Raw genomic sequence first — 26,711 nt, 5'->3', positions numbered from 1 at the left:
AAATTCTCCCCCACCTCTTAAAAGGCATAAATCCAGCTTTATGTGAGAAATCCTAACAGATCAAAGAATATACTCCTTCAGTCATGAGGCTGAACTTCCATTGCCTTTAGTAGTGACACTATCTAAGGAAGGACATCCAGATTTGGCTCATCATTAGTCAATTTGGGGTAATCCTAGTAATTGCAGACAAGTGAACTTCACTCCAGTAGCAGGAAAAAATTTGAAATGATAATTTAAAAATGGAATTATAAAACATGATGAACATAAGGACAAACCCATACAGCTTTCTCTAAAGGAAAATTGCGCCTCTCTAATCTATTAGAAATTTTTGAGTGTCAACAAAATAATGAAGTGGTTGACACAATTTATTTAAACTTTCAAAAGTCTTTGATAAAGTCCCTCACATGAAGATACTGAAGAAGCAAAGTCGTCATGAGGTGAGAGGTAAAGTACTGTCATGGCATAGAACTGGCTAAGAGACAACGTGGAGGAATAAATAGTCATTTTTTGACATGGCAATGGGTTAAGAAGATGCAATAGGGTTCTGTGTGGGCTTGGTGCTGTTCAAAGTATTTATCAGTGATCTGGAAAAGGAAACGAACAGTAAAGTGTCAGAATTTTTGATGACAGGGTTAGTTAGGTTAGTCAAGACTAAAATAGACTGAGGAATTTCAGAAGTACTTAATAGTGTTGGATTAACAGGCCTAAGGGCAGGTCTACACTACTGATTAAATTGACCTAACTTACATCGCTCACAGGTGTGAAAAATCCCCCCCGGCAGTGACGCAACTTTCATGCTCTCCATATCGGTGCTTTGTCAGCATGAGAGCATCTCTCACCGACATAGCTTGAACTTCTCACTGAGGTGGCGTAATTATGCTGATGGGAGAGCACTCTCCCATCGGCATAGCATGTCTTCACCAGACACGCTACAGCAACACAGCTGCATTGGTATAGTACTGTAGTATAGACTTGCCCTAAGTGAAATTCAGTGTTGGCAAATGCAAGATAAGGTGCATTGGAAGAAATATTCTGAACAACTCACATACATTGTTGTGTCCTAAAGTAACCAGCCATTCAGAAAAAAAAAAGTTAGGGGTTACTGTGGGTGACTCAAGGTAAACCCCTGCTTAATGTGCAGTGGCAATTAAATAAATAAAAAAACTTCAAACAAAACTTGAATGCATAAGAAATGTGATGAAAAATAATAATTAAAACATTATTCCATGCCTGGAATACTGTTTAATTCTGTCCCTTTCTAAAAAGGATACAACAGAAATAGCGGGGACTTAGAGGTGGACAAGAAGAACTAGATGTGTAGAGATTTAATGAAGAGAAATTTAAAAGTAAAGCATTATCTAGTTTATAGAGAGGAAATAACAGGAGATATGGCAGAAGTATACAAAAATAATGCAAGGGATTGGTCCTGCTCTGAGCAGGGGGTTGGACTAGATGACCTCCTGAGGTTCCTTTCAACCCTGATCTTCTTCTTCTATAAGGGACAGAGAAAGTTAATTGAGTGCTTCAATTGATCTATTCTCAGAATTCAAAGACAAAGAAACATTCAATGAAAGTGAAAAGCAACAAATTTAAAATGATAAATATGCAACTAGATATCACCGAAAAGAAAAACTTAGTATGATTTTTTAAAAAAGATTATCCTTTTATATAGCTAGGATTTAAAAACATTTTTCGAAAGGATATAAATTTCCATGCTACAAGGCATAAGCCAATTTTTAACTGATGAGGGTTTAGAAAAAACAAAACAAAACAAACCTCCCAATAGAGGAAAATTTTATTCCATAGTTGTCCACTATGGGGTTTCTTGCACTTCCTTTGAAGCATCTGGTGCTGGCAAGTATAAGAGGTAGGGTACTGGACTAGAACCACTGTTCTAATGCAGTATGGAAATTCCTCCAGCCAAAACTTTCGAAAGCAACTAGTGCTTTAATTTGTAGGTGTCTAATTTGAAATGTTTTGAAGGTGTTTGCATTTCCAGAAAATACTCAGCATCCACCTTCTGAAAATCAATCCCCCTTAAGCTGCCTCTGGTAGCTGCTCAGTATTGGAGGCACCCCAAATCACTGCTGAATTGGTCAATGTTCCTATGTGCAGTAACTTTAAAATCTTGGAAGGGATAAATAAGCATGTCACCCTAGCTAAAGTTTCTATTCCAGAAACATACATTTAAATATTTGTAAGTCTCTCTCTATATATGTTAACCCAAATCTAACTTGTATTTTCCAAAACAAACAAAACCTGGTTAAAATACATACTATTTTGTTTGATAATCAAATGTTATTGTTTATAATCACCCAGGTAAGATTTCTGTAAAGCACTCAGTTTGTCATATTTGTTTTCTCATTTTTAAACAACAAGATTTTGTTGTTTGATTTCTGTTGGAAGACAGAAATCAAATACAGTCTCCTTTGCACAGCAGGCCTGTACCAAAGCTCTCTGGGGCAGGGACTGTCATTTACTGCAATTTGTACAGAGCTTAGCACAACCTAGTTGTGGCCTTTAAGTGCTACTATAAGGTGATTCATTCAAAATAGACAACCCCTGTCCCTGCCTCCCTTGTTTCAGAGTCTCCTGTATGTGTGGAAGAAATGCAGCTCTGCTGTGCAGGAGGGGAGCAAAGTTCTGGAGGGCCACAGAAGACTCTGGTAGAGCGCAAGTGGAACTTTACCCGGGGTGGAGCTGAGCCTCCATTGGTGCATAGATCTTCTGGCACAGTCAACTCAGGGCCATTGTTTTGGAGTAACCTCTGAGGAACTGCTGCAGAACTGCATTGTGACTAGGGAAGGGAGATGATTCATCCTCCTTGCCCTCTAACACATCTATCAAGCATCCATCCCCTTACTCAGGCTGAGTCCTGGACTGCCAGTGTGAGGCTTAATGCACTCAGGTTAGTGAGTCCGTGGCACGTTTAACAATATTTGAGATGATGATACTTGTACAGGTCTTATCCTGAAAGATGTTGCATATCATCATTTCCTACTGAATTTAATGAGATTTGAGAGCACTCACTGATTCACAGAACTGGGGTTCGTCCTGCTAAAGAAACAGCACAAAAGCTCTCCCGGAGTGTGCCTGCTTTAAAGGTGGCAAGGATGTAGCTTGATTCATTGAACAATGCTGCAGGTTACAAAATAACATTTCAGAAGAAGGACGATAATGGTTATCAAATGTTGAATGACACAAAGTAGCATTTCAATTTATTTATGTAAGTGGCTTAATATTCTCATTTCAAGGTAGATGAAATAATATGTAGTGATGTACCATAAGCCTTTTAAAAAATGTCTTCTTATTTCATTTCCAAATATCAGGGGAACAATTTAAATGAAGGGTTTAACTATGCACTTATTTTTTCAAATGCAAGCCAACTGCCATCAAAACAAATAAACAAAAACCCATAAATATAGGGGACTTTCACAATAAACAAATGTCACCATAATGATTTAAGGAATTTGACAATCAATAAAGAAAATGAAAAATTGGCCTGAAGTACAAAGAGCCTGATTCTCCATTCAGATCCCCATGGACAACCCTCGCCAGCCCTCACTGAAGTCAATAGGGCTGTGGGTCTGCCCCCAGGGACCTGCTTACAGCAATAGGGCCAAAGTCTGTATGTGGAGCTGAACTTCCTCTTACTTTGGAGCCAGGCGTTTGACTGGGCCCACTATCAAGGCTGCTGCAAGTTGCGAAGTTTGGCTGGAGAGCCGAACCTGCCCGAAGCTGGGCAGTGTTCCGAGTTAGGGATCGAGCCCATCTCCATTTCAAACCCCACAGCCAGGGGTGGCTAATGAGTTGTGTTACTGAGCCACCCCAAACCAGCGACGCCTGAAGGGTCAGAAAGGCTTCTTGCGCTGTACTGGAGACAAGACGCCCTGACTCGGCCAGAGCGAGCGGCGATGAGCCGTTCCCTGCGATCTGCTGTGACCAGGCAACAAACATCCAGCTGATGAAACCAGGAGCGGTGGGGTCACGGGGAGAGAGGGCAGAACTCGGCCGAATATTCCCTCCCGTGTCTTGGCGGCCTTCACAAGCGCCGGGGGCTCCCTGGAGGCTTGGGGCCGTTGTCTGGAAGGTTAACGTTTGTTTTGCTTGCTCGGAAGCCTTCCCCTCTGCCCGGAGCGGGCCGAGACTGGCCGGGCTCAGCCCTAGCCCGCTGCGCCGCGCTCTGCGCTAGCACCTGTTGGCAGTCAAAGTCAGAGAGAGCCAGGCGGCTGCAGCAGCAGCAGCTCCGCTTTGCGCCGCTTCCCCCCTTCCCGGCTGCCCCGCGCAGCGGCAAGCTCCCCCCACCCCAGCAGCCCCCGGCTGGGCTGGCCACTCCGGCTTCCTGCGCGCCCCTCCTGGCGACGCGAGGGGTAACCTCCTCCGGGCGGGAGCCCTGGGCCAGGCCGGTTCAGCCGGGCGGCCCCGGGCAGAGGATCCAGGGAGAGGGGTGCGGGGCAGGAGGAGAAGGGGGATCGGGCAGAGGGGGAAGGTGATACAGCGGGGAAGAGCCGAAGGGCTCTGGGGGGGGGAGGAGGAGGAGGGGGACCGCAGGGAGTAGGGGCAGGCTCCTGGGGAGGGGAGCCGGGCCGGCTTGCTGGGGGCTTCGGGCGGCGGAGCTAGTCCCGACCCTTTCTTTTAACGCGAACTGCTGTCGCGTCAAACTCAAACCAGGTGCCGGGCTCGGCTGTGTGCAGCCGCCGGCGGGGGAGAGCGGAGCGGCAGCAGCAGCAGCCTGCCCCGGCTGTGTGCGCTGGGACAGGCACTTTGTTCGCTCTCCCACCCCTCCCCTGAGGCCGGCCGCCGAGGGGCAGGGCAGAACCACGCGAAGGAGGGGGGAGCGGACCCTGCGGAGGGGTGAGGGACGCTGCCCGGCTGGCAGCGCGGCTGTCTAGCAGAGGGCGAAGAAGGGGTTTCTCAGGGAGCTCGCCTTGCTCCCCGCCCCCTCCCCGCGCTGTTCCTGCTGTTTTGCTTGTGGAGCTGACAGGTGCTGCTCCGAGTCAGCGGCGACTCCTCTCGTCCCCTCCTCCCTTGGCCCCAGCGTGCGCTGGGCGCCTTCGCCAGCCTTCTCCCTCCCAGCCCCGCACGGATTGCGGAGCCCTTGCGAAGCTGGTTTGGGTCCAGCTTTTGCTTTGATCCTTTAGCGTCCCCCCCCCAACCTGAGACACGGAGAAAGGCGCTAGGACAAAGTTTTGGATGGGATTATGTGGAAACTACCCTGCACTTCTGCGCTGCCAAAGCAGGCTCAGGGCTGCTTTCTCCCCAGCGGCGCAGCCGTCGCCTGGTGGTGGTGAAAGAGACCCGGGACTTGCCGGCGAGCTGAACGTGCCTGGTGTGTGTGATAACTTCCCCCGGTCAGCCAAATGCTCCTCTTCGCCTTTCTCCTGCTGACATCTGCCCTGGCCAGCCAGAGACATGGAGCCCAAGCGGAGTCCAATCTGAGCGTCAAGCTGCAGTTCTCCAGCGCCAAGGAGCAAAATGGTAAGGCACGGCCAGCGTTCCCATCCATGCTGGGGAAGGAGGGAGGGATGCATTAACTCTGCAATTTTGGAGGCCGGGCTGTCACGAGCCTGTGACCCTCTCAAGTGAGCGTAACTTCACAATGCACAACACACCGTGCAGGCCGTCCTGAGTGAGATTGTAAATATCTCATTGAAACTACTGCGGGAGGGGGGGAAAAAATCTTACATCGCCCGAGTGAGCCTTTAAGATCGAAGCCCAAATGAATGAGACTTGGCAGGTCTGTCTTCGCTGTATGTTTGTCACTCCAGGAAACTTGTCAGCCTCGTTAACTGAAGCAGGGGAGGTAAAAAGGCACCAATTAACTAGCCAGAAGATAATAAAGAAAGAAGCTCACAGCCTGTTTGGAGACTTTATTTTGTAGGTGGTGGTTGTTTAAAATGTTTCTTTCCTTCCTTTTTGTTTTTCTAACCACACCTTTGTGCCCTAATCCTTCCTTCTCTGGTGGGTGTTTCTGTGTCTGTTGATGAATGAGCACTATTTTGTATGTGCTGGAAACCAGCTATTCCTGCATAGGAAATGAGAATTACTTTCAGCTTTCAAGTGTACCTGAAATGTTTAGAAAACTCTCAGATGCAAGTTCCCTTGGGCGGGGATTGCTCAGAGCTGGAGAAAGGCTCCTTTCATACAGCAAGGGCAGCTTCAGGGTGTGTAATTTGCTTAGCCTCTGAACTCCATATGATTTACATTATTCAGATTTTTAAGGGCCTTTTCTCTTGATCTACTATTATGAAGTCATTTTAAAGACTACTTTAAAAACAGAAATGTTGTGTACCACATGAAACCACAGTATTTATGCAGAATGTCTACAATTATGCTATTAAACACCCTGTTTTCCAGTGATGTATGCCAATATATAAGAGGGGAAATCTTAGCATTTTGCCTGTTAGCTAGACTGTTGTTTCTCCTAGACAAACCAACATAAAGGCGCAAGCAAAATACTCCCAAAGTTTTAGTAGGTTATAAATGAATTATAACAAAAATGCAAATTTAAAGACTTGCTAAGTTCAGCAAAAACTGTCAGCTTTGAACTTGGGACTCCCTTGATGTAAGTATTACATACAGCATCTTTTAATACAAAACAAATAAAGAACTAAGTGGCCTGTTACAGACATTATGTGAATGAATAGAATGTGTGGTGTTATCAATTTTAGCAGAAGAGATTAATATTGCTGCTGTTTGCTAATGTGATGACATATGGCACCTGCAGAGTGCCAAGGATACTGATCAAAGAGCAGCACAGAGATCAGTCTCTAATCAAAGCAACTGGAAAGGGCTAGGGGAAAGTGATCAAAAGAGTAAGAAACCCAGCTATACCCTGACAGGAAAATTAATCAAACTAACCTTTGTCCTCAGTACAGGAAAATATCTATGTTGTGTGAGAATAGAAATATCTCCCATCCTCCCAATTCATCTGACTGATTGAGGTTTTAGGGAGCCAGATAGAGACAAAGTGGATTCAGGGCAAATGTAATGAAAATACGCTTTACTCTCTTATTTATGTGGTGTATACAAGGATCATATTGAAGTGTATGAATTACCATTGTTTTCTCAACGCAGACAGAGTTCACAGGAGAGACATAACAGGTTGTCAGTCTTCCACAAGAGATTTGTTATGTGACCGTGCAACAGGGTCTTAAATAGGCACTAAGGCCTTATTGCCTAGTTATACAATAAGAAAGTCTGAAAAGTGAAACTGCTACACAGGAGAGAGGTAGAATTGCTATAAAATAAATATTTATGGATAATATAAATAGTTATATCTGACAGCACAACTTAGACACTGTTCATACACTGGTAATGCAGCTGCCTGAGGTCAAGCTTCAGGTGGCTAATGATCCAGTTCGTCACTTTGTGAGGTACAGTAACTATATCACAGAGTCTTGTAACAAATACAAACCCAGAAGAAACAGAAAAGAGTTCCAAAAACATTACTCTTAATATATTAAATATAGTTCATATAATATAGCCATCTGAATTGTTATTTACCTATGCTTTCATTTCTAGCTCTTAACTGTTGCACTTAGTCTAATGTAAAAGTTTAGCTAAAACTAAAACCAATACTTAATTTTTTTGACACACTTTAATAATTTGGGGGATCAGTAACGTTGGTCAGACCAGTTTTAACTTGATTTAATTAGAGTGATTTTTTTTAACTCTACAGCAATCTAAAGATTGTATGGCTTTTAGCTAGAGGCAGGTTAAAACTCCCTGTAGTTGGCTAGGAGATGTTGCTGTTCACATGCCAAAGCTTTATATACAATGTTTTGGTTCAAAGAAAAAGGGGGGATGGCTGGGAGGGAGAAACACTTTTCTTCCTCATCCTAGAAATAAAAAGTTCTGTCTCCTAATTGCTAAATTGATATCTAGCCAAACAGTTGTACTACAAAACAAATTAAAATGGTACTGACTTCATGCTAGAGTAGCTATTATTGTTTCAAACTGCTCTGGGAGTTAGTTAATAACTTTATTGCTTGAATAAAGTTAAGCATGTGTATAAGTATTTGCAGGATCAGGGCCTTAGTGTCAAGAATCCAGACCATTAACTCAAAGATGTAACTGTACAGTGTGACTCAAGTACAGTGTTTTTTTGGGGGGTGGGGGGGGGGCGGGAATGTAAGGAGTTCTCTTGTTATATTGCATATTAGGAATTACATTTTAGATACTGATTTCCTAGGCTGAATTTTTGTACACAATTAAAAGGTAGAAATTCTCGAGAGAAATAAGTATTTTACCACCATCTGCCAGGAATTCAACATGATGGGTGCTGTGGGGCCAATATAGTTCTACATGAAACCACTTAAAACTACATACTTGCTTTTATCAGCCCTTTGGTATAATCAGTTCAAGTTTCTTGAAGGTTTATTTGTAAACTCTGCTTGGCATTAAGGAGTCTTAAAATTATTTAATTCTGGAATATCTTTACTAAGTTGAATTACAAAACTAAAGATTAATAAGTGGTTACATTTGGAGGTTCAAAGTTCAGGTGAGTGATCATTTGGTAGGCCTGAGATTGGAGTATGTGATATACTTGGTGGAGGCTGCTATTTATATGGATGAATTGTTTCCACATTTCTGTGTAATTTTGACCAAGAGGGTTCTGCTTGAATGGGTTGGCAAGTTTACAAAGCTTTGCAAGTTTATATCATAGCTCTCCAAAATACATTCATTGCCATCTTTGTACCCATACCAAACAAGGGGCCAAGATAAAATTCTGAGATTCAATTACTCTTTTGAGAAGTTCCCAATCTCCCTTGCATAAGATTTGATTCAGGGATGATTTGCATTTTTCTTCCTCCTATTACCCCTCACCATCTCTCTTTTCCTGTTACTCCTTTCATCCTGCCACTTCCGAACCTTTCCTTTTGTCTTTCATTCCCCCATTCATGGCTCTATAGTTTCAACATTTGATAAGTTGGATGGGCCAAATTCACCACTGGCAGAAGTGAGTGCAACTCATTTACCACAAAGGAGATTTGTCTATTGATCTATCAGCAAATTTGGCCACAATATAGAAGTGACAGGAGAATGTAGGTCCCCTAGTCATATTCTTGGCTGTTGTGGGGCAAGATAAATTTGTAAAGCTATTCTATAAAACTATAGAAATCAGGGTAATGTACAAGAATATTACATAATACTTCTTTGTGTAAGATGACAGGAAAACCTATTATCAGATGCCATGTATAACAAAATAGTTTATCTGTAATCTGCATTTAAAAAATAATGATAAACTACTATAGAACTTCAGGAGACCAAAGGCTTGAGATCAATCAACACACAACCAAAATCAACTGGTTAGAAATATTAATTCACATGGAATCAAGTTTCGAACATGAATAGCAGCAATCACAGGAAGCCCACCAGTGTATGTGCTGGTTTTCTACAAGTGATTGTCTCATCAACGGTGCCTCTGCTTATGATTTAGTGTTCTAGTTCCTGCAACAATTTGTTAAATGATGATAAAAAGTGTAGTCCATAAAGAATTCTGGAATGGAGAGTGACACCACTCTTAGTAGAGCCTGAATTATTTACAATGAATCTGAAATCCACTGGAGGTTGATACACTGAGAAACCTCCAGGCTGTGGCCTGCAAAAAGCTCCATGAATGTGGGTGGAGTTTTAATATACAGCTGAAGAGCCAGAGTTCATTGAATCTCCTTCCCATGGCTGGCCTCCCACAATAAGCCATGGGGTTGCATTACATATCTTCAAAGAGAGATTGAGGCTATGTAGGGGAAGGTAACTGACTGTAGTATGGTCAGGGGCTGGTGCTGGATTTTCCTTGGAGGACTGAGTTCACTTAACTCAAAACTCTAAGCAGTCCTATAGAAGCCTGTGCATTTTATATATCCCCAATCCAAATCCTACAAGACTCAGAAAGTAATGATTTCAAGAATAAACTTAATTTAAATTGAATATTTAGATAACAAAACTACTCACAATAAAACAATGCATCTCAAAACAGTCAGATCTAAATGTTCTGCTACCAGCTATAACTGGTCTGACAAATACCAAGAAAATCTGCTGACTAATGCTGGGTGGTGCAGTTTTGTGCAGTCTTCTTCATTGGCAAATAGATGTCACATGTTCAGAATTATATTTATCTAAAAGGAAAAGTAGATTTGAAAAACTTCTGAAGTTTAATCTGTTTCTGTTTAGTTCACAATGTGGTTTGGTGTGAAACTTTTAAAACCCTTTTATGGTAAGAGTTGTACAACACTCTTTTTAAAGTTTTAAACAAGGGATTATGTGGCAAATTGGAAAAGTTTTTAAAAATATTCAAATGCGGAATGAGTGTAGTAAATAACTATGCAATAACATTTTAAAACTCATCATTGGCTATGTAGTTTACTGTTAACATTAATACCACTACTATTTACAGTACTACTTGTAATCTTTCTTTATTTCAGCTACTCCTTTCTTTTATGTAAAGTTTGTTTTAGTAGTGTGGAAAGTTCCCTACATGTTCCCATTTCTGTGCACTCCTGACTTTTCTCTACATTTGTTACATATCTAAAATTGAATATTGAATGCAGTTTGTTTAAAATATGATTTCTTGCAGTTTTTGTTTTCTAATAGATTTACAGAACTTGAATCACAAATTAGTGTTTAAACTATGTTGGTTCCCCCCCACCTCATACAGTACTTTCATATCGGAGAGAGAAACAGAATGTATACCTTGAGCCCATGAGAGCCATTCTAGTGAAGGTTTCATGATGAACTCTGTAGATAAAGTCATCTACATGGTTAGGATTTAATCCTAACCTTTTGGTTCTAATTATTATTCCAGCCAACATGTAGTAGCAAAGTTGTGCTTTGCTGCCTGCAGCAATGGTATTGCATTATAGCAATGTTTTTCATGTAGTCATTAGACCTGTCTGGCAATTCCTAACTGTCGCAGTCTGCTCTCCTTTTCACAGGGTTAGCTTATTTTAGTGGAATTTAGGCTGTTACTCCACCTCTTTATGGCTTTTTGTATGTAAAAAGAGCTATTTTCACCTCAGTCACAAAATGGATGTCATGCAAAGTGAACCTCATGGTGGGTGAGCACTCTGGAGGATGTCCCAGTAGACAAGTAACTTTCAGCAGAGTACATAGCTTTATAAAGCAATTGTACTACAGAACAATAACAGAAGTAACATTCCCATATGTGAATGTTTAATAAGCACTTAAATAAATTTATATGTACCTGATTGCTTTGGAGCCAATAAATTATTTGCACACTGTGGCTTACTCAGACCTGTTACTCCTTGTTCGGAAGACTTGTACAGCTTTTATTTGAATCTGAAATACTTGGGAACACCACATAGATGAAACCTCATAATGTTTTATTAGCACAAAGCTGCAATATATTTTTCACATTCTTGAGAGACTTGTGGGATACTATTTTAAGTTTTCAGGGTCCAGAAGATTTATGCATTCTTCTTGGTCCACATTTGTATCAGCTGCAGTATGCACCTGCCTTTTGATCCCTTTGCAGAGAGAGCATATTGCCAATATTACGCTGGGGTTATATACAGTTAATCACATGCTCCCACAACATGTTATCTGGATTTAAGTCCTGTTGTATTAATGGGTCCTCTGATGTAATACAAATAACAGATAAATAATAAAAACAGCTAATCTCTGTAAATTGGTGGGATGGTTGAATAGAAACAAAACATAACAGGTATTCTGGAGAAAATCTTTATGAACAGAAAGCAAGCAAGGTAATATAAGCAAAAGGAAATATCAGTTAAAAACTTCCTCAGTCTCTGGATCAACCCAGTCCTTAGAATCAGGTTAGTGAGGGCTGTCTTGCCCAGAGTTTCTCCTCCTGGGCTGGCGGGTTAATTCTCCACTCTATTGCAAATATGTCAAATGAATGCTAAGTGGTGTAAAATACTGCCATTCTGATTTGGCATTTTACATTCCTCTTGCACACAACTGTGCAAGGCAGTGGAGTATCGGGCCTTCTGTCTCTGAGGGCTTATCTTCAGTGCAGAGTTTACTCAGGTTATAGCTCAATTGTTGCCCCGTGGGTTTTTTAACTCAAATTGGCCCATCAGGGGGTATAAATTACACTTGAGATAGCAGAAACTCATTAGCTGCTAATTCAATCCATCTGTGCAGCTTGAGTGTTATTTGCCAGTGTGGCTGCTCTTACTTGAACTAGACTAAGTGCAGAGGAGTTAACTTTGCAGTGAAGACATAGGCCTTGGCTACACTTGCAGATGTACAGTGCTGTGAGTTAAACCTGACTTCGTGCAGCTGAGTAGGGAGAGCGCTGCAGTCTGTCCACACTGACAGCTGCCCAGCGCACTATCATGGCCACATTTGCAGCAATTGCAGCGCTATTGGGAGCGGTGCATTATGGGCAGCTATCCCACAGAGCACCTTTTCCCATTCTGGCGCCGTGGGTTGTGGGAAGGGGGCGTGGGTGCGGGGGATTCTGGGTCCTGTCCCAATGCCCCGTGATGCATCGCTTTGCATCCCAGAAATCCCTTTGTTTCCTTCCACCTTTGGCGCCATCTTTCAATGGTTTATGTGCAGCGCGATCTGTCTGCGGGAAATGGAGTCCGAACTGCTGAGGCGTATGCTGACGAGTCTCGCCAGCACGTCACGTTTGGCTATCGAACTATTCCTTAAGATTCAAAGTGACAGTGAGAGTGAGGGTGAGGATTCTGACGATGCTATCAAGACGCATATCGCGTACGACACAAAATTGCTTGTGGCATTCACGGACATGCTTAGCACTGTGGAACGCCGCTTTTGGGTTCGGGAAACAAGCACCGAGTGGTGGGATCAGATCGTCATGGAAGTCTGGGATGACGAGCAGTGGCTGCAGAACTTTCGGATGAGAAAAGCCACTTTCATGGGACTGTGTGAGGAGCTTGCCCCCACCCTGTGGCGCAAGGACACGAGATTGAGAGCTGCCCTGCCAGTGGAGAAGCGGGTGGCTATTGCAATCTGGAAGCTGGCAACTCCAGACAGCTACCAGTCAGTCGCAAACCAGTTTGGAGTGGGAAAGTCGACCTTTGGAATCATGTTGATGCAAGTTTGCAAGGCCATTAATCACATCCTACTCAGAAGAACCGTGACTCTGGGTAACGTGCAGGAAATAGTGGATGGCTTTGCACAGATGGGGTTCCCTAACTGTGGAGGGGCGATAGATGGGACGCACATTCCTATTCTGGCACCACCCCACCTAGGATCCGAGTACGTTAATCGGAAGGGGTATTTCTCTATGGTTCTCCAGGCGCTTGTGGATCACCGTGGGAGTTTCATTGACATTAACACAGGCTGGCCTGGAAAGGTGCATGACGCACGCATCTTTCGGAACACTTGGCTGTTCAGGAAGATGCAGGCCGGGACTTTTTTCCCAGAGCGGAAGATCACGGTAGGGGAAGTTGAAATGCCCATTGTGATCCTTGGAGATCCCGTTAATGCCGTGGCTCATGAAACCCTACACTGGGAGCCTTGACAGCAGCAAGGAACGGTTCAACTACAGGCTGAACCGGTGCCGAATGACTGTGGAGTGTGCCTTTGGCCGTTTAAAGGCCCGCTGGCGATCTCTGTATGGGAAGCTGGACTTGGCCGAAAGCAGCATCCCCGCGGTTATATCCGCATGCTGTGCCCTCCATAATATTTGTAATGGGAGGGATGAAAGCTTCACTCAGGCATGGACCTCCGAGGTTCAACACCTGGAGGCTGAATTTGCACAGCCAGAGAGCAGGGCTATTACAGGCGCCCAGCGCGGGGCTGCAAGGATTAGGGATGCCTTGAGGGAGCAATTTGAGGCTGAAAACCAGCAGTGATATCTGGTGCCCTGCATGGGAGTGAAGTGCAGTAGGTCCAATCTTTAGGAATCAGTGTCTGCTTAGCAGACAAGCAGACTGGCAGTGCCTGTTTATTTCCTGGGCTAAGGAGTCTTTTACTTTATGCAATAATAAAGAATGTTTTCAAAGCCAAAGAATCCATTTATTGAAAAGAAAAAAGGGGGTGGAGTGGAGAACAGTGCAATCACAGATTCGTGTATGTCCTGTCTGGTGTGCTGTGCAGTGAGTGCTGCACTTCAGGGCAGCTATACTGCATGGTGATGGGGGTTGAGTACAGAGGGTAAGGGTCTTCAGGGTTGGGTGGTGAAGATACTGGTGTTGGAGGCTGCGGGTGGCGTGAAGAACACGGAAGTTGGGGAAAGTGGGTTGGAGGTGACAGTGGGGCACAACGGAAAGAGTTTTGGGACAAGGGCTGTGGGGGGTAGAGGGTGACGTTTGCGTTTTCAGTACTGCTCCTCTTTCTGCATGGCTACCAGCTCCTGGATAGCATCTGCTTGGCGCTCCAGGATGCTGATGAGCCTATCAGTGCTTTGCTGCTGGTGCGTGGTGCTTTGCCGCTGGTGTGCTGCATTTTCCTGGCGGATCCTGATTTCTCTCTCCCTCCAGTCCTGTGCCTTCTCGTTCTCTTTAATAGATTGCCACATCACTTCTTGCAGCATGTCTTCTTTGCTTTTTCGTGGTCTCTTCCTGAGTCTTTGCAGTCTCTGAGCAGGCGATAAGAGGGACGGCTGAGGTCTCAAGGTTGATGCAGCTGTATAGGCAAAACGTAACATTTAAGAGAGGCAGCATTGTTTATACCAGACAGAGTAATGATTCCCCCCACACTTAAGGAGTAGAAAACACACAGGGTCTACACAATAGAATAATTTTCCCGTCCGAAACAGAGCACACCTATCCCACGGGAGCCTCAAAATGGTGAGTAATGGGGACTGATTGTTTCAGGGCTGCACTGTCCTCTGGGTTTCTGTGCCTTGGGGAGAGCCAACAGCTTCAGGGGGCACCTACACTGAACACTGTCCCAATATTTTCCACAGGAGTTCGTCCTGGATGATATCTCGCTGCTGAGGGTGACCTGGGAAGCAAGGGAGGGTCTTCTACTGCAATGCAGCTTCCGCCCTGGCCCATATGCAGCTTGCCTGTGTGCAGCAATGGTCCCCCCGCCTCTCACGGCACAGTGGCACGGACACATTAGCCTGGCTGGGACAAGGACCATGGTGGCTCTCCCTATAAACTTGCGTAAGCGCATTGCACGCATTCTGGATGAGACATTCAAAGAGATTACCGAGGCTGATTACCGCGATGTGATAAACCACATCAATGCACTATTCCGGATCTAGGCATGCATGTTTAACCCTCCTCTCCCAAAGAGCCTGCACCGAAAAAATTCCTTCCCGAAAAAAAAAACGCTTACCGGGAACCTGCTCTTCTGTTTGTCCTCCACCAAGTACCAGCCGCTGTGACTGGTTACCATCCTTCTGGCTCGAGAAGAGCTCCTGGCTGCATGGCTCCAGGGATTCCGGGATGTCTCCATCCGGCCCACCACCATCACTCCCGTTTTCCTCCTCCTCCTTCTCCTCTTCCTCCTTCTCCCCCGCCCCCCACCGGCTCTGAAGTGTCCATGGTGGTGCTCGGAGTGGAGGTGGGGTTAACCCTAAGTATTGCATCCAGCTCCTTGTAGAATCTGCAGGTCGCAGGGGGAGCACCCGAGCAGCCGTTTGCGTCGCGAGCTTTGCGGTAGGCATGCCGCAGCTCCTTGACTTTAATCCTGCACTGCAGGGCGTCCCGGTCATGGCCCCTTTCCATCATGTCCTTTGATACCTTCCCGAAGGTATCGTAATTCCTACGGTTGGAGCGCAGCTGGGACTGGACAGCTTCCTCCCCCCAAACACTGATGAGGTCCAGCAACTCGCCATTGCTTCATGCTCGGGCTCGCTTGGCGCATGGAGGCATGGTCACCTGGAAAGATTTGCTGATAGCACTCCACGCCACGCCGGGCTGAGCAAACAGGAAGGGGATTTTTAAAATTCCCGGGAAATGTAAAGGGTCGGTCACATGGTTGGTTACCTGAGGCCAGGGCAGTAGAGTTTGAACTGATGACCAGAGTGGCTAGAACAGGCATTGTGGGATACTCTCGAATAATTCTGGAGGCCATTCGCAGCGCATTGGGTGGCCACACTGGCGCTGCAGTGGCAGCGCTGCACTCGCTATTCCTCTCGGAGAGGTGGAGTACATGCAGCGCTGCAACCAAGGAGATACAGCGCTGCAAATGCCTTGCCAGTGTGGACAGGGAGTGAGTTACAGCGCTGGGGGCGGCTTTACAGTGCTGCAACTCACAAGTGTAGCCAAGGCCATAGTCTTAGTTCATCCTTCTTATAGCCTTTCCACTTATGCGGGTATTCATGGGAGGGTAAAATAATTTGAGTAAACCTCTCATTTACTGGGAACCACGTAGTGTCCCTGCACCTTGTCACATTTCAACTCTGATAGAAATAAGGCAGTGTTCAAAAGTTATTTTGCATACAGTCAAATTCTCTCCTACTAATAGTGGAAGAGATGCAAAGGAGGAGTCCTTAAAACATAATCTTTTTTCTATGGCAATTTGGCTCTTATTAATTAATTTTCATGAATGAAGTGTAAACATTTACTGAAAATATGATTAAAAGCAAGATGAAAAGATTTTTCAAGTCTTCTCCTGTTTCCTCTGCAAAAAATCCCAGATATTTCCACCCTTGAAATTCTTTCTGGCTTTTTATTAATATGTATTTGTGGACCTATCACCAGAGTAGAAGTAGAGAGGGTAATCGGTTAAAAAGTGGAAAGGCACCAGGTCTGGACAACAATCCAATGGAGGTTTTTAAGGTGGACTCAAAGAATACAGAAGTATTGGGAGCATAAGCTTTCGTGGATAAGAACCTCACTTCTTCAGATGCAAGTAATGGCCAAAGGTTATGATGAGAACAGGCAGGGGTCAGACAGGTGAAATCATATATAGATCAAGTAGTAATGATAATCCTGTCATCATAGGACTGTTGATCAAATGGCAGTCACTATTTTATATGAATTTTATAGATTTTCAAAAAAGTCTGTGATATAGTGGAAAGGACAGTTTTATGGAAGTTGCTACATCACTATGGAATCCCTCAGAAATTTGTGAACAGCATTCAGAGCTTCCATGACAATACTAAATCAGAAGTTATACATAATAGCGAGCTGACTAAACCATTCGAGGTTACTACAGGTGTCAGACAAAGATGTCTGATGTCCCCCATGATCTTATTGATTGTGGATTGGGTAATGAGAGAGCATAGAATAGCCAAGAGGCATACAATGGACTTTCACAGAGAAGTTAGAGGACCTTGATTTTGCAGATGACATCAACTTACTATCGCATACCCACAGAGACATGATCTCCAGGCCTACATACAATTAAAGAAAACTAAAAGCATGAGATTCAACAACAACAAAAAACACTTATACCACTTTCTGGGACTGATATAGAAGAGGTCCGATATTTTATATATCTTGTCAGCATTGTAAATACGGCAGGAGGTACAGGCGAAAACATTAAAGCCAGAATAGCAAAAGCTAAATAGGCTTTTGTAACCTTAAAGCTGATCTGGAGAAATAGAAATCTTGCTCTCCAAGATAAACTTGAAATATTTAACACCATTGTAAAGTTGGTCTTCCTGTACAGTGACTTGGAGACTTATTAAGATTATCTAAGCTCCAGGTTTTCATAAACAGCTGTCTTAGACAAATCCTCAATATCAGATGGCTAGAAAAAATCACCCATGAAGAGCTCTGGTGGAGGATGAAACAGAAACCAACAGGAGAGGAAATTATGGAATAAAAATGGAGATGGCTAGGACATACATGGAGGAAAGTAACATAAGAAGACAGGCATTGGACTAGAACCCCCAGGGCAAGAGGTGATGAGGTAGACGACGGAGAATATGGAAATGCACAATAGAAGCAGAATTGTAAGCTATCAGAATGACTTGGTAAGACGCTAAGACCACAGCAGAAGACAGGCAAAGTTGGAAGGCAGTGGTGAAGGCCTAATGTTCCTCATGGACTAGAGAGGCATAAGAGGGAAGAGATGATTACTTGTTTTAATGTAGTGCTTAGGGTGTCAGAAGGCCTAGGGCTTCATTATGCTAGGTGTTTTACAAACACACAGTGAGAGAGGTTTTCCCTGTCCCAAAGACCTTACAATCCAAATAGACAAGATAGATGGGAAAGTGGCAGAAAATTTATTTCCTTGCAGTCACACAGCAGGTCAGTGGCATAGCTGGGAATACAGCCTAGTCTCCTGACTCACAGTTCAGTGCTATGTCTGCTAGATCATATTTCTCCCAGTGTAGCTATCATTATACATTCCCTATTATCATTTTCAAAATGTTGAAAAGGAGAGTTGGGGTTAGGGTTGCCAGGCATCCAGTTTTCGACTGGACGGAAAGGGACACCTGGTTGAAAAGAGACCCTGGCGGCTCCAGTCAGCACTGCTGATCGGGCCGTTAAAAGTCCGGTCGGTGGCACAGCAAGGCTAAGGCAGGCTCTCTGCCCTTCGTGGCTCTGCGTGGCTCCTGGAAGCAGCAGCATGTCTCCCCTCAGGCTCCTACGTGCAGGGGCAGCCAGGGGGCTCTGCACGCTGCCCCCGCCCCAAGTGCCAGCTCTGCAGCTCCCATTGGCTGGAAACCACGGGAGCCGGAGAGGGGACATGCCGCTGTTTCTGGGAGCCGCCTGAGGTAAGTGCCGCCTGTAGCCTGCACCCGTCACCCCCTTCTGTGCCCCAACCCCTTGTCCTAGCCCAGAGCCCCTTCCCCCACTCTGATCCCCTCAGCCCTAGCCCAGAGCCCCTTCCTGCACCCTAAATCCCTGGTCCCACACCAGAGCCTGCACTCCCAGCCAGAACCCTTAGCCCCCACGTACCCCAACCCCCTGCCCCAGCCTGGACCCCTCTCCTTCACCCTGAAACCCTCATTTCTGGCTCCACCCTGTAACCTGCATCCCCAGTCCAGAGCCTGTACCTCCTCCTACACCCCAATCCCCTGCCTCAGCCTGAAGCCCCTTCCCATATTTCAAACCCCTCGACTCCACCCCCCAGCCTGGAGCCCCCTCCTGCACCCCAAACCCCTTATCCATGTCCCTACCACAGAGCCCACACCCCCAGCCACAGCCCTCATCCCTTCTCGCATCCCAACCCACTGCCTCAGCCCGGAGTCCCCTCCCACACCCTGAACTCCTAATTTCTGGCCCCACTCCAGAGCCTGCACCTCCAGTCTGGGCCCTCACCCCTTCCCGCACCCCAACCCTCTGAGCCAGTCTGGTGAAAATGAGCAAGTGAATGAGGGTGGGGAGAGTGAGTGACAGAGGGAGGGGAGATGGAGTGAGCAGGGGCGGGGCCTCGGAGAGGGGGGGTGGGGCAGGTTTGGGGCTTTGGAGGAAGGGTAGGGGATGGCGCAAGAGTGTTTGGTTTTATGTGAGTAGAAAGTTGGCAACCCTAGTGTGGGTGGGCTTCAAAATCTTTATCAAAATTCTGGAATCATCTATAATGATTCACAAGACAGGGTTAAGCTCCATTATCATTGCCCTTACTCTGTATTTTTGAAACATTAAGTTATCCAGAGCAAGTATGAGAAGACCTGCTTAAAAATTCATTGAACTCAGTAAGTTACTGTAAAATAACACTTATTTGAAAAAAAAATCAATAGCAGCTTATGTTTATCAAAAACTGTGTTGACATTCTTTTACTTTGTTCTTACCACATAGTCTTGATATGAATTGATGATAAATGACATAAAAAGGAAGAGAGGCAGGAGGCTAGGTGGTGCATTTAGTTAATGCATTAGCTGTGTAATCTGATAACTCTGCTTCAAAACAGCTTTAGGATATAAAAGATATACGAGTGATGTCCTTAATGTAATTCCCAATATTCCACATCTTCAAACTATTATTCAGTTTGGTACATATCAGCAAAGTTGTATGTTTCTACTGAGGAAAAGAAAGCCCAGATGTAAAAATACTAGGGAGTGTTATATGTGAGGCGTGATTTCCACTAACAGAGGTTTTTTGGAGAAGTTTGCATAACATCTGCTTGGATTGATCCAGTGCTGCTATTCTCTCTGCTACTGTTTTTCGAAACAAAGGCAATAAGAAAAATGGGTTTGCTAAAAGAGGGACAGATTCATAAAGTAATAGATAATACTGCTGCAGCTGGAAAAATACTCTTGTCACCTTAATGGTCTTTAACAGGAAGTTCGTATTCAGTTGTCCAGCTATGTGTTTTAAAATGTTCCCAAAATAAAATAACTGATTAGAGTTGAATTTCTGATTCCCCCACCCCCCACCCTACTGAGTAATTTATATTTTTCTTAAGGTACTGAGAGATGCAAGTCTTTCTGGAGTGTCTCTGTTACTTGAATGGAAAGCAGCTCTCATTTTATACAACAGCCAAGCATTTAGAAAGACACAAGGCACAGGAAATTCTTTTGGGGTGTGTGTTAATGTATGGTTTTCCAATCTACAAACATTGGTCTGAATATTTCTCCGGTAGTGGTGAATTATAGGAGGCCACTTCCATTTGAGGAGGGCCTGCTTAACTAGCTTGTGGTTCTGGGGCTCATTCAAACACTCTAAAACAAAATAAAGGGAATGGATGTAATAACTTCTTTATAGAAGGCCATAAAAAGCTACAGGGTCATGTCAACAAATTGAGTCATTTACTAGATGTTTAAGTGATGGGTTTGCAGTCCAAATTCAAGGGCGTGGATTATGTTTTACAAGCATCTTGACTAAATTTCATCCTTGTAATGAGACTCTGATCTAATTATTATTTTTTCCCAAAGTTTCATTATGGGTGACAAATTAAAATTCACTTTTAATATTTCAGTTTCCTTTATCATAATACTAATTTGTTCTTAATGTTCTCTATTTTATTTTTGTTCTCTTCTGGGAGAAGGGACAAATGTTTTCTGGGGAAGTGAGGAACATTTTCTTCATGATGGGGCATTTATTTTATAGAGTTATGGTAGCATCATGTACTGTTCTAGAAGGGAAAAAATTAAACTGCAGTTTTCCTTCTGACCTCTGATGTGCTTGGACTAATCACAAAATAACTGTTTTGGCTCTCAGGAGTGTTCATATAAATGCAACTGTTTGTTTAATTGAACACATGATATTCTAAAAGGATAGTACTGTAAGCATCCTCTCTTAGTATTTCAACTGCTTTCTTTAAATGTTTGAATATCTCATGTTGCTACTTATCAGTTTCTTGTGCAACTTCAGAAACATCAATGCTACATTTGTTTTTAATAAACATTATTACTTGCAAAGAATTATTGGAATGTCTCTAGACTTCTCAATTACTCATTTTTTTTCCTTTGAAAAAAAGGAAAGTTCTGTCTAAACTCCATGTTGTGTGCAGGATAGTGCTGTGTACTACTGGTGTGGCCCCGACCCAGCACCCTGGCTGGAGCGCAGGAGTGGGGCCAAGCTGCGTGGTGCGGCTCGTGGGCCGGCTTAAAATGGCTCACAAGCCAGATTCAGCCTGCAGGCTGTAGTTTGCCTGCCCCTGCACTAATCCATCTCTGAGAGGACAATTAATCTTTAGGCTTGGCAGAATTCAATTTTTTTCCCCATAATTTCAGCAGATTTCACAGTTGTGGAAAATTAGGTGATGTCAGACAATAGTGGAGTCAGACAATTTAATGACAGTAATTCAGTAATTAAAATTAAAATTTTACAACAGTTCAAACACATTGTCAAGATCATGTCAGAATATAAAAAGTGAATATCTTTTAAGTCAATCTATAACAAGTTCTTAAGCAACATTTTTCTTTCTTTGCCTGTGTGTAAATTTCAATGATTATTGATAAAAATATTTTTTCATCTTTGTGTGTGTGTGTATGGAGAAATCAATAATTACCAATAAAATTCTAATAATTCCAAACCTATTTATATTTCAACTCTGAGGAGTTTCACACTTTCTTTTTAAAAGCAGCTAGTCAAAGATATTTTTCCTCCTCCTTGTGGCCCATAATGGTCCCCTGAAAGGGCACTATCCTGAAACTGAGAAATATGTAATTCTGGATCAGTGACAAATATCAGGACCAATATTCTGTAAGCCATATGGGTTAAAAATAGATATTTTTTTAATACCAAGAATCTCTGCAGCCCTTGCCTTATGAAGAAGACATTTGCCTGTCTCTTGGCTAATGATAGCAAATGAAAAGTTGCTGGGTTTAACTGAAATTATCAATATTGCCTTCAAAGAAGATAACCTTCCAGCATCCCTGAAGAATGCCATGGTCCACCTTGTTCATCAACACGTAATGCTGACAAGCACTCCAGATTCTGGTGGTCCTGTTTCCAACCTTCACTTCCTTGACAAATTAATCAAGATGATGAGTATTGAAAATCTGAGAGTACAAACACCCTGAACCTTCCATAATCAAGTTTCAGATTGGAACGTGGCTATTCAATCTCACTGCAATTTTCAATACAGTTGATTACAAAATGTTGCTGACTAGATTACAAGACCTAGCTGTATGGTGTAGCACTATAATGGCTTCAATCATTCCTCTCAAACGGGGCTTGGAGTAGTGATGGACAATTTCCTCATCCCCAAGAGTCCTCACATACAGAGTACCCCACAGATCAATACTGTCCATTTTCCTTTTCAATATTTATATTAGACCTCTTGTGAGATGCTACAGGCTTCATTGTCATCAGAACGGTGATAACTAACTTTATTTTTTTCCCTCATGGGGCACAATTGCATTGTATTTGATGCCACAATGTCTTCAAGAGAAAAGGACAATGATGAAAAACAAGCAGTTTAAACTGAATCTCGACAACATTGTCCTGCATGACGGTAGGAAGAAGAAAATACTTTTGAAGAGCTAGACAAGGCATTGACTGACATCTCAGGTGAGGAAATTGACACTGATTGCCATAGTAGTGAGTCTTGGGGTCTCATTGGCCTCTAACTCATCCTGGGTGTTTAGAGAATAGTAATGATAAGAAATCTATTTTATTACCTTTTATAAACCACCAAGTAGGCACTTATTTAAAATTACAATAATCCAGAGTCTTTTCAATCAAGTTGTCTCTGTCAGTAGGCAAACAAGCATATTTTAGAGTCATAGAGTTTAAGGATAGAAGGGACCACTAGATCATCTAGTCTGATGTCCTGTATACCACAGGCCATCAACACCACCCAACAACTGAAATGAAACCAAAGTATTATAACCGCATGAGACAAGGATATTTTGTGTAACAGGTTGAGAGTAGGAGGGACCGAGGTATACCAGTGCTTGAGGCCCCTGCAATTCCTTGGAAATGACTGAGAGATATTTCCAGATAATCCTGTCAAGTTACTTGTACCCACATGAAGCACAGGAAGGCAAAAAAGCCCCAAGGTCACTGCCAATATGACCTGGGGGGAAATTTCCTCCTGACCCCCAAATATGGGGATCAGTTAGACCTTGAGTATGTGAGCAAAAGCCAGCCAGCCTAACACCTGAGAGAGAGAATGCTCGGTGCCACCTTAGAGTCCTGGCCCACCCTGTCTATCTCTGACACTTTGGGGTGGGGTCAAACAAACAGAAAACCTCAGAATACATTGAGGGAAGGAGAAATCCCTTCTTCACTCCTGCAAGTGGCCAGCTATGAAGCTTTTAGGGACATATGACAAACTGGAAATGAGCTGCAGGGCTTCTGAACCCTTCCCTCTACCATCACAAGCAACCCCATCATATAATTACACTCCGAGATTTGTCTCTCTCTCTCTCTTAAAATATTTTAGTTATTTGCTCCCACAACTCCTATTAAAAGACACATCCAGAAACCCACCCCTCTGATGGGTAGAAACCTTCTAAATTTCCACCTGACTTTGTTCCTGGCTAGTTTATATCCATTTGTTCCAGTGCCATTCTTATCCTTTAGCTCTTCATCCTCAGTGTTATTTACCCCCTAATGCATTTATTGAGAGCATTCATATTTCCTCTCCACCTTTTCTGTTGCTAGACTAAACAAGCCAAGCTCTTCCAATCTCCTCTCAGAAGATCATCCTAGCAGCCCTTCTCTGCACTTGTACCAGTTTAAATTAATCTTTCTTGAACATGATTTCTTAAAATCAATCTTTTTTTAATTGTACATAGTATTCCAAATGAAGTCTTACCAGCATCATGTACAATGTCATTTAATACTTCTCTATCTCTACTGGAAATATCTTGACCGATACATCCTAGAATCACATTTTCTTTTTTTGCAGCCATCTCCCACAGGTGTCACATAGTCATTCTGTGATCAACCCACCCACTCAGGTCTCTTTTCCTCCTTTTTTGCTTCTACCTGTTGAGCCCACAGCTTGTAGCAAAAATTCTTATTATTAGACCCTAAATGAATGTCCTTGTACTCATTTCTATTAGCTATACTGCCTTCATGCACATGTTCCATATTATCATAGTTATTGAAAACTGTGCAAAATATTTATTTAGTTTTGGGTCCTGTGATAATCCACACTCCTAGGGTCAGGGCATCGTGGCCTATCGGTCACCGTCTACAAAGCAGCCCTTCAGTGCAGGGCAGCGTTGCCTAGTGGCCAGAGTCTGTAGAGCCACCCTTCGGGGCAGGGCAGCATGGCCTAGTGGCCAGTCTGTAAAGCAGCCCCTAGGGTCAGGGCAGTGTAGCCTAGCAGTCAGAGTCTATAGAGCCACCCTTCGGTGTAGGGCAGCGTGGCCTAGCAGCCAGAGTCTATAAAGTTGGGGCACCCACTAAGGGGTGTGACACCCCCGGTAAGGGGGCCGAGGCTGACCTGACTCCACTGGGCCCTAACCCAGGGCCCTAACAGTGGCATAGCTTGTCACTGACTCAGCAGGGGGGTCCTACCGAAACATGTTGAGGTTTCCCGGGCATGAGGTACCACTCCGTCACCCTCCCTGGGTTACTTCCTACCAGAGTCTGTGCTGGTGTTTCCCATGCGGTGTCCGGTTTTCTGTGTTCAGTGGGGCCGGTCGTCTCCAGGGGCTCCTCCAGTCGCTGGGGTGCGGGCGGGCTGCAAAAGGCTTCAATTCCTGGTGCAGTCAATGGCTGTAGCTGGCCCTCCACAGGAGCTTCCCAGGCAGGTCCTTCCCCTGCGGCCTCCCGCCTAGAATGAGCTGGGTTCCGTCCCTTTATACTGCTATAGCACTTGGAGCATGCCCAGTCTCACCAGGGAGGCAGGACTTCCACTGTCCATAATATGGGCTTAACCCTGTCCGGGCTACTGCGGGGTAAGCAGACCCCATCACAGGCCCATACCTAGATTATCTTTAATCTCCTTTCCATCCACACTGTAGCAATTTAACCTCATCCTTCTTTAGTCTCTTTTTATTTATAGAACTAAATAACCTCTTGGTATTTATTTTAATTTCCTTGGCAAGAGTTAATTCAGCTTGACTTTCAACAGTTCTCACTTTATTCCTACATCATGGGGGTTTGAAAACATATCTTTCTTTACTGATCAACCCCTTTCCCCCCATTCCTTATAAGTTCTCTGCTTACTCTAATAATCTTTTTTGAGGTAGTTATTCATCCAGATGGATCTGGAGTCTTTCCCTACAAGTTTTTTCCCCTTGCTTGGGGGATGCAGATTTCAAATAATTTTTGTATAGTTCATATGAAGACATTTCAAGCCTTCTCCAAATTTAAGTCCTTAAATTACACTTTTATTTCATCAATGACCATTTTATATAACTTAGAATTCTTTGAATTGTCTCATTAGTCAAGATATATCACAAGCATAGTTGTATGCCTAGACAGTATAATGACAGTAGCTAATGAAACAATTGTGATTTATTTTTTAGTACACTAAAGTTGTTGCCACTCAACTGTGTCAAAAGCCTTTTTTTCCAATGCAGGGAGAAGGCTGTGAAAAGAGACCTCCATAAAACTAACATTATGAATACTATTTCAGAGTCTTTGAAGCAGCATGCTGCCTTTGTATAAAGCTGATTTAGCTATTATATATCAAATTGCACATTTCTAATATTGATTGTGGTCCTCGTCCTTCTGGTTTACATTTTGCCCAATAGAGAGATAATTTTACTTCCTTATGAACAACTGTAAACAACATAGCTTTTGTTGTTTCTGGAAGCACGCCTTTGACACATTATTTACAATTACTTAAATTTGTGGTTACCATCCATTTTTGTGTGGTACATTATATCCTTCTGTCTGTGTGTGTTTGAATGTTTGAATGTAATTGTTTTAGAATTAGATCTAGGTACTGAGATAACATTCAATAATATTTGAATATACTGAATGGTTTATTTTCCCCCCTTTTGTTTTGCTTTTCAGAATCTGTGTTTTATCTTAATGCTTTCTATTTATATTCTAGATGAGTATGTTTTTACATATTTTCTTAAAACTAACAGAATTCATTGATTTAGAATGATCTAGACTGAAAAATACTAAGTATTTGATAGTTACTATTAGTGAATATTGGGGATAGGTTGAGGGGGAAGCGCTTTAGACTTTATTAGAGGTATCTTAGAAATATACTAAAGATATCCTAAAACATACAGTGATATAAGGAAAATATGCAATTTTAGTATATCAAAATAATGGTATCTTATGTCTATACAATGGTCGACATTTGCAAGCACATTCCAAACAATTATCACTAGTATTTCCTATTCAAATTCTAGGTGGAAACTGTTGGAAAATACTGTTGCTGGTGTGTGTAGATGTGTGTGTTTAATTTATTTTTCATGTAGATTATAATGTGTTTATTTCTGTTCTACTTCTTATACATAAACTAATGCACTTTTCCTGATGTTCTTATACTAAAATTTAGTGTTAATTTATTTTTTTCATTGAAAGGAAAGGATA

At 43.3% G+C, this 26,711-nt stretch overlaps 1 protein-coding gene across 2 annotated transcripts in view; it reads left to right on the top strand.

Moving 5' to 3' along the window:
• The first annotated feature begins 4,587 nt into the window (after nucleotides 1-4,587).
• The window catches only part of PDGFC (platelet derived growth factor C), a 243,621-nt gene continuing 221,497 nt past the window's right edge, over nucleotides 4,588-26,711 (top strand). Inside the window, exon 1 of one of the 2 annotated variants that reach the window (XM_034771611.1) lies at nucleotides 4,588-5,478. In XM_034771611.1, coding sequence (XP_034627502.1) covers nucleotides 5,361-5,478 — 118 coding nt within the window. In that variant the 5' untranslated portion in view covers nucleotides 4,588-5,360. The remainder of the gene's footprint in view (nucleotides 5,479-26,711) is intronic. The other variant, XM_034771612.1, reaches the window with a different exon arrangement.

This window comes from Trachemys scripta, chromosome 5 (genome assembly GCF_013100865.1).
Source record: "Trachemys scripta elegans isolate TJP31775 chromosome 5, CAS_Tse_1.0, whole genome shotgun sequence".
Lineage (NCBI taxonomy): Eukaryota > Metazoa > Chordata > Testudines > Emydidae > Trachemys > Trachemys scripta.
This window is presented reverse-complemented; position numbering and strand designations above follow the sequence as displayed.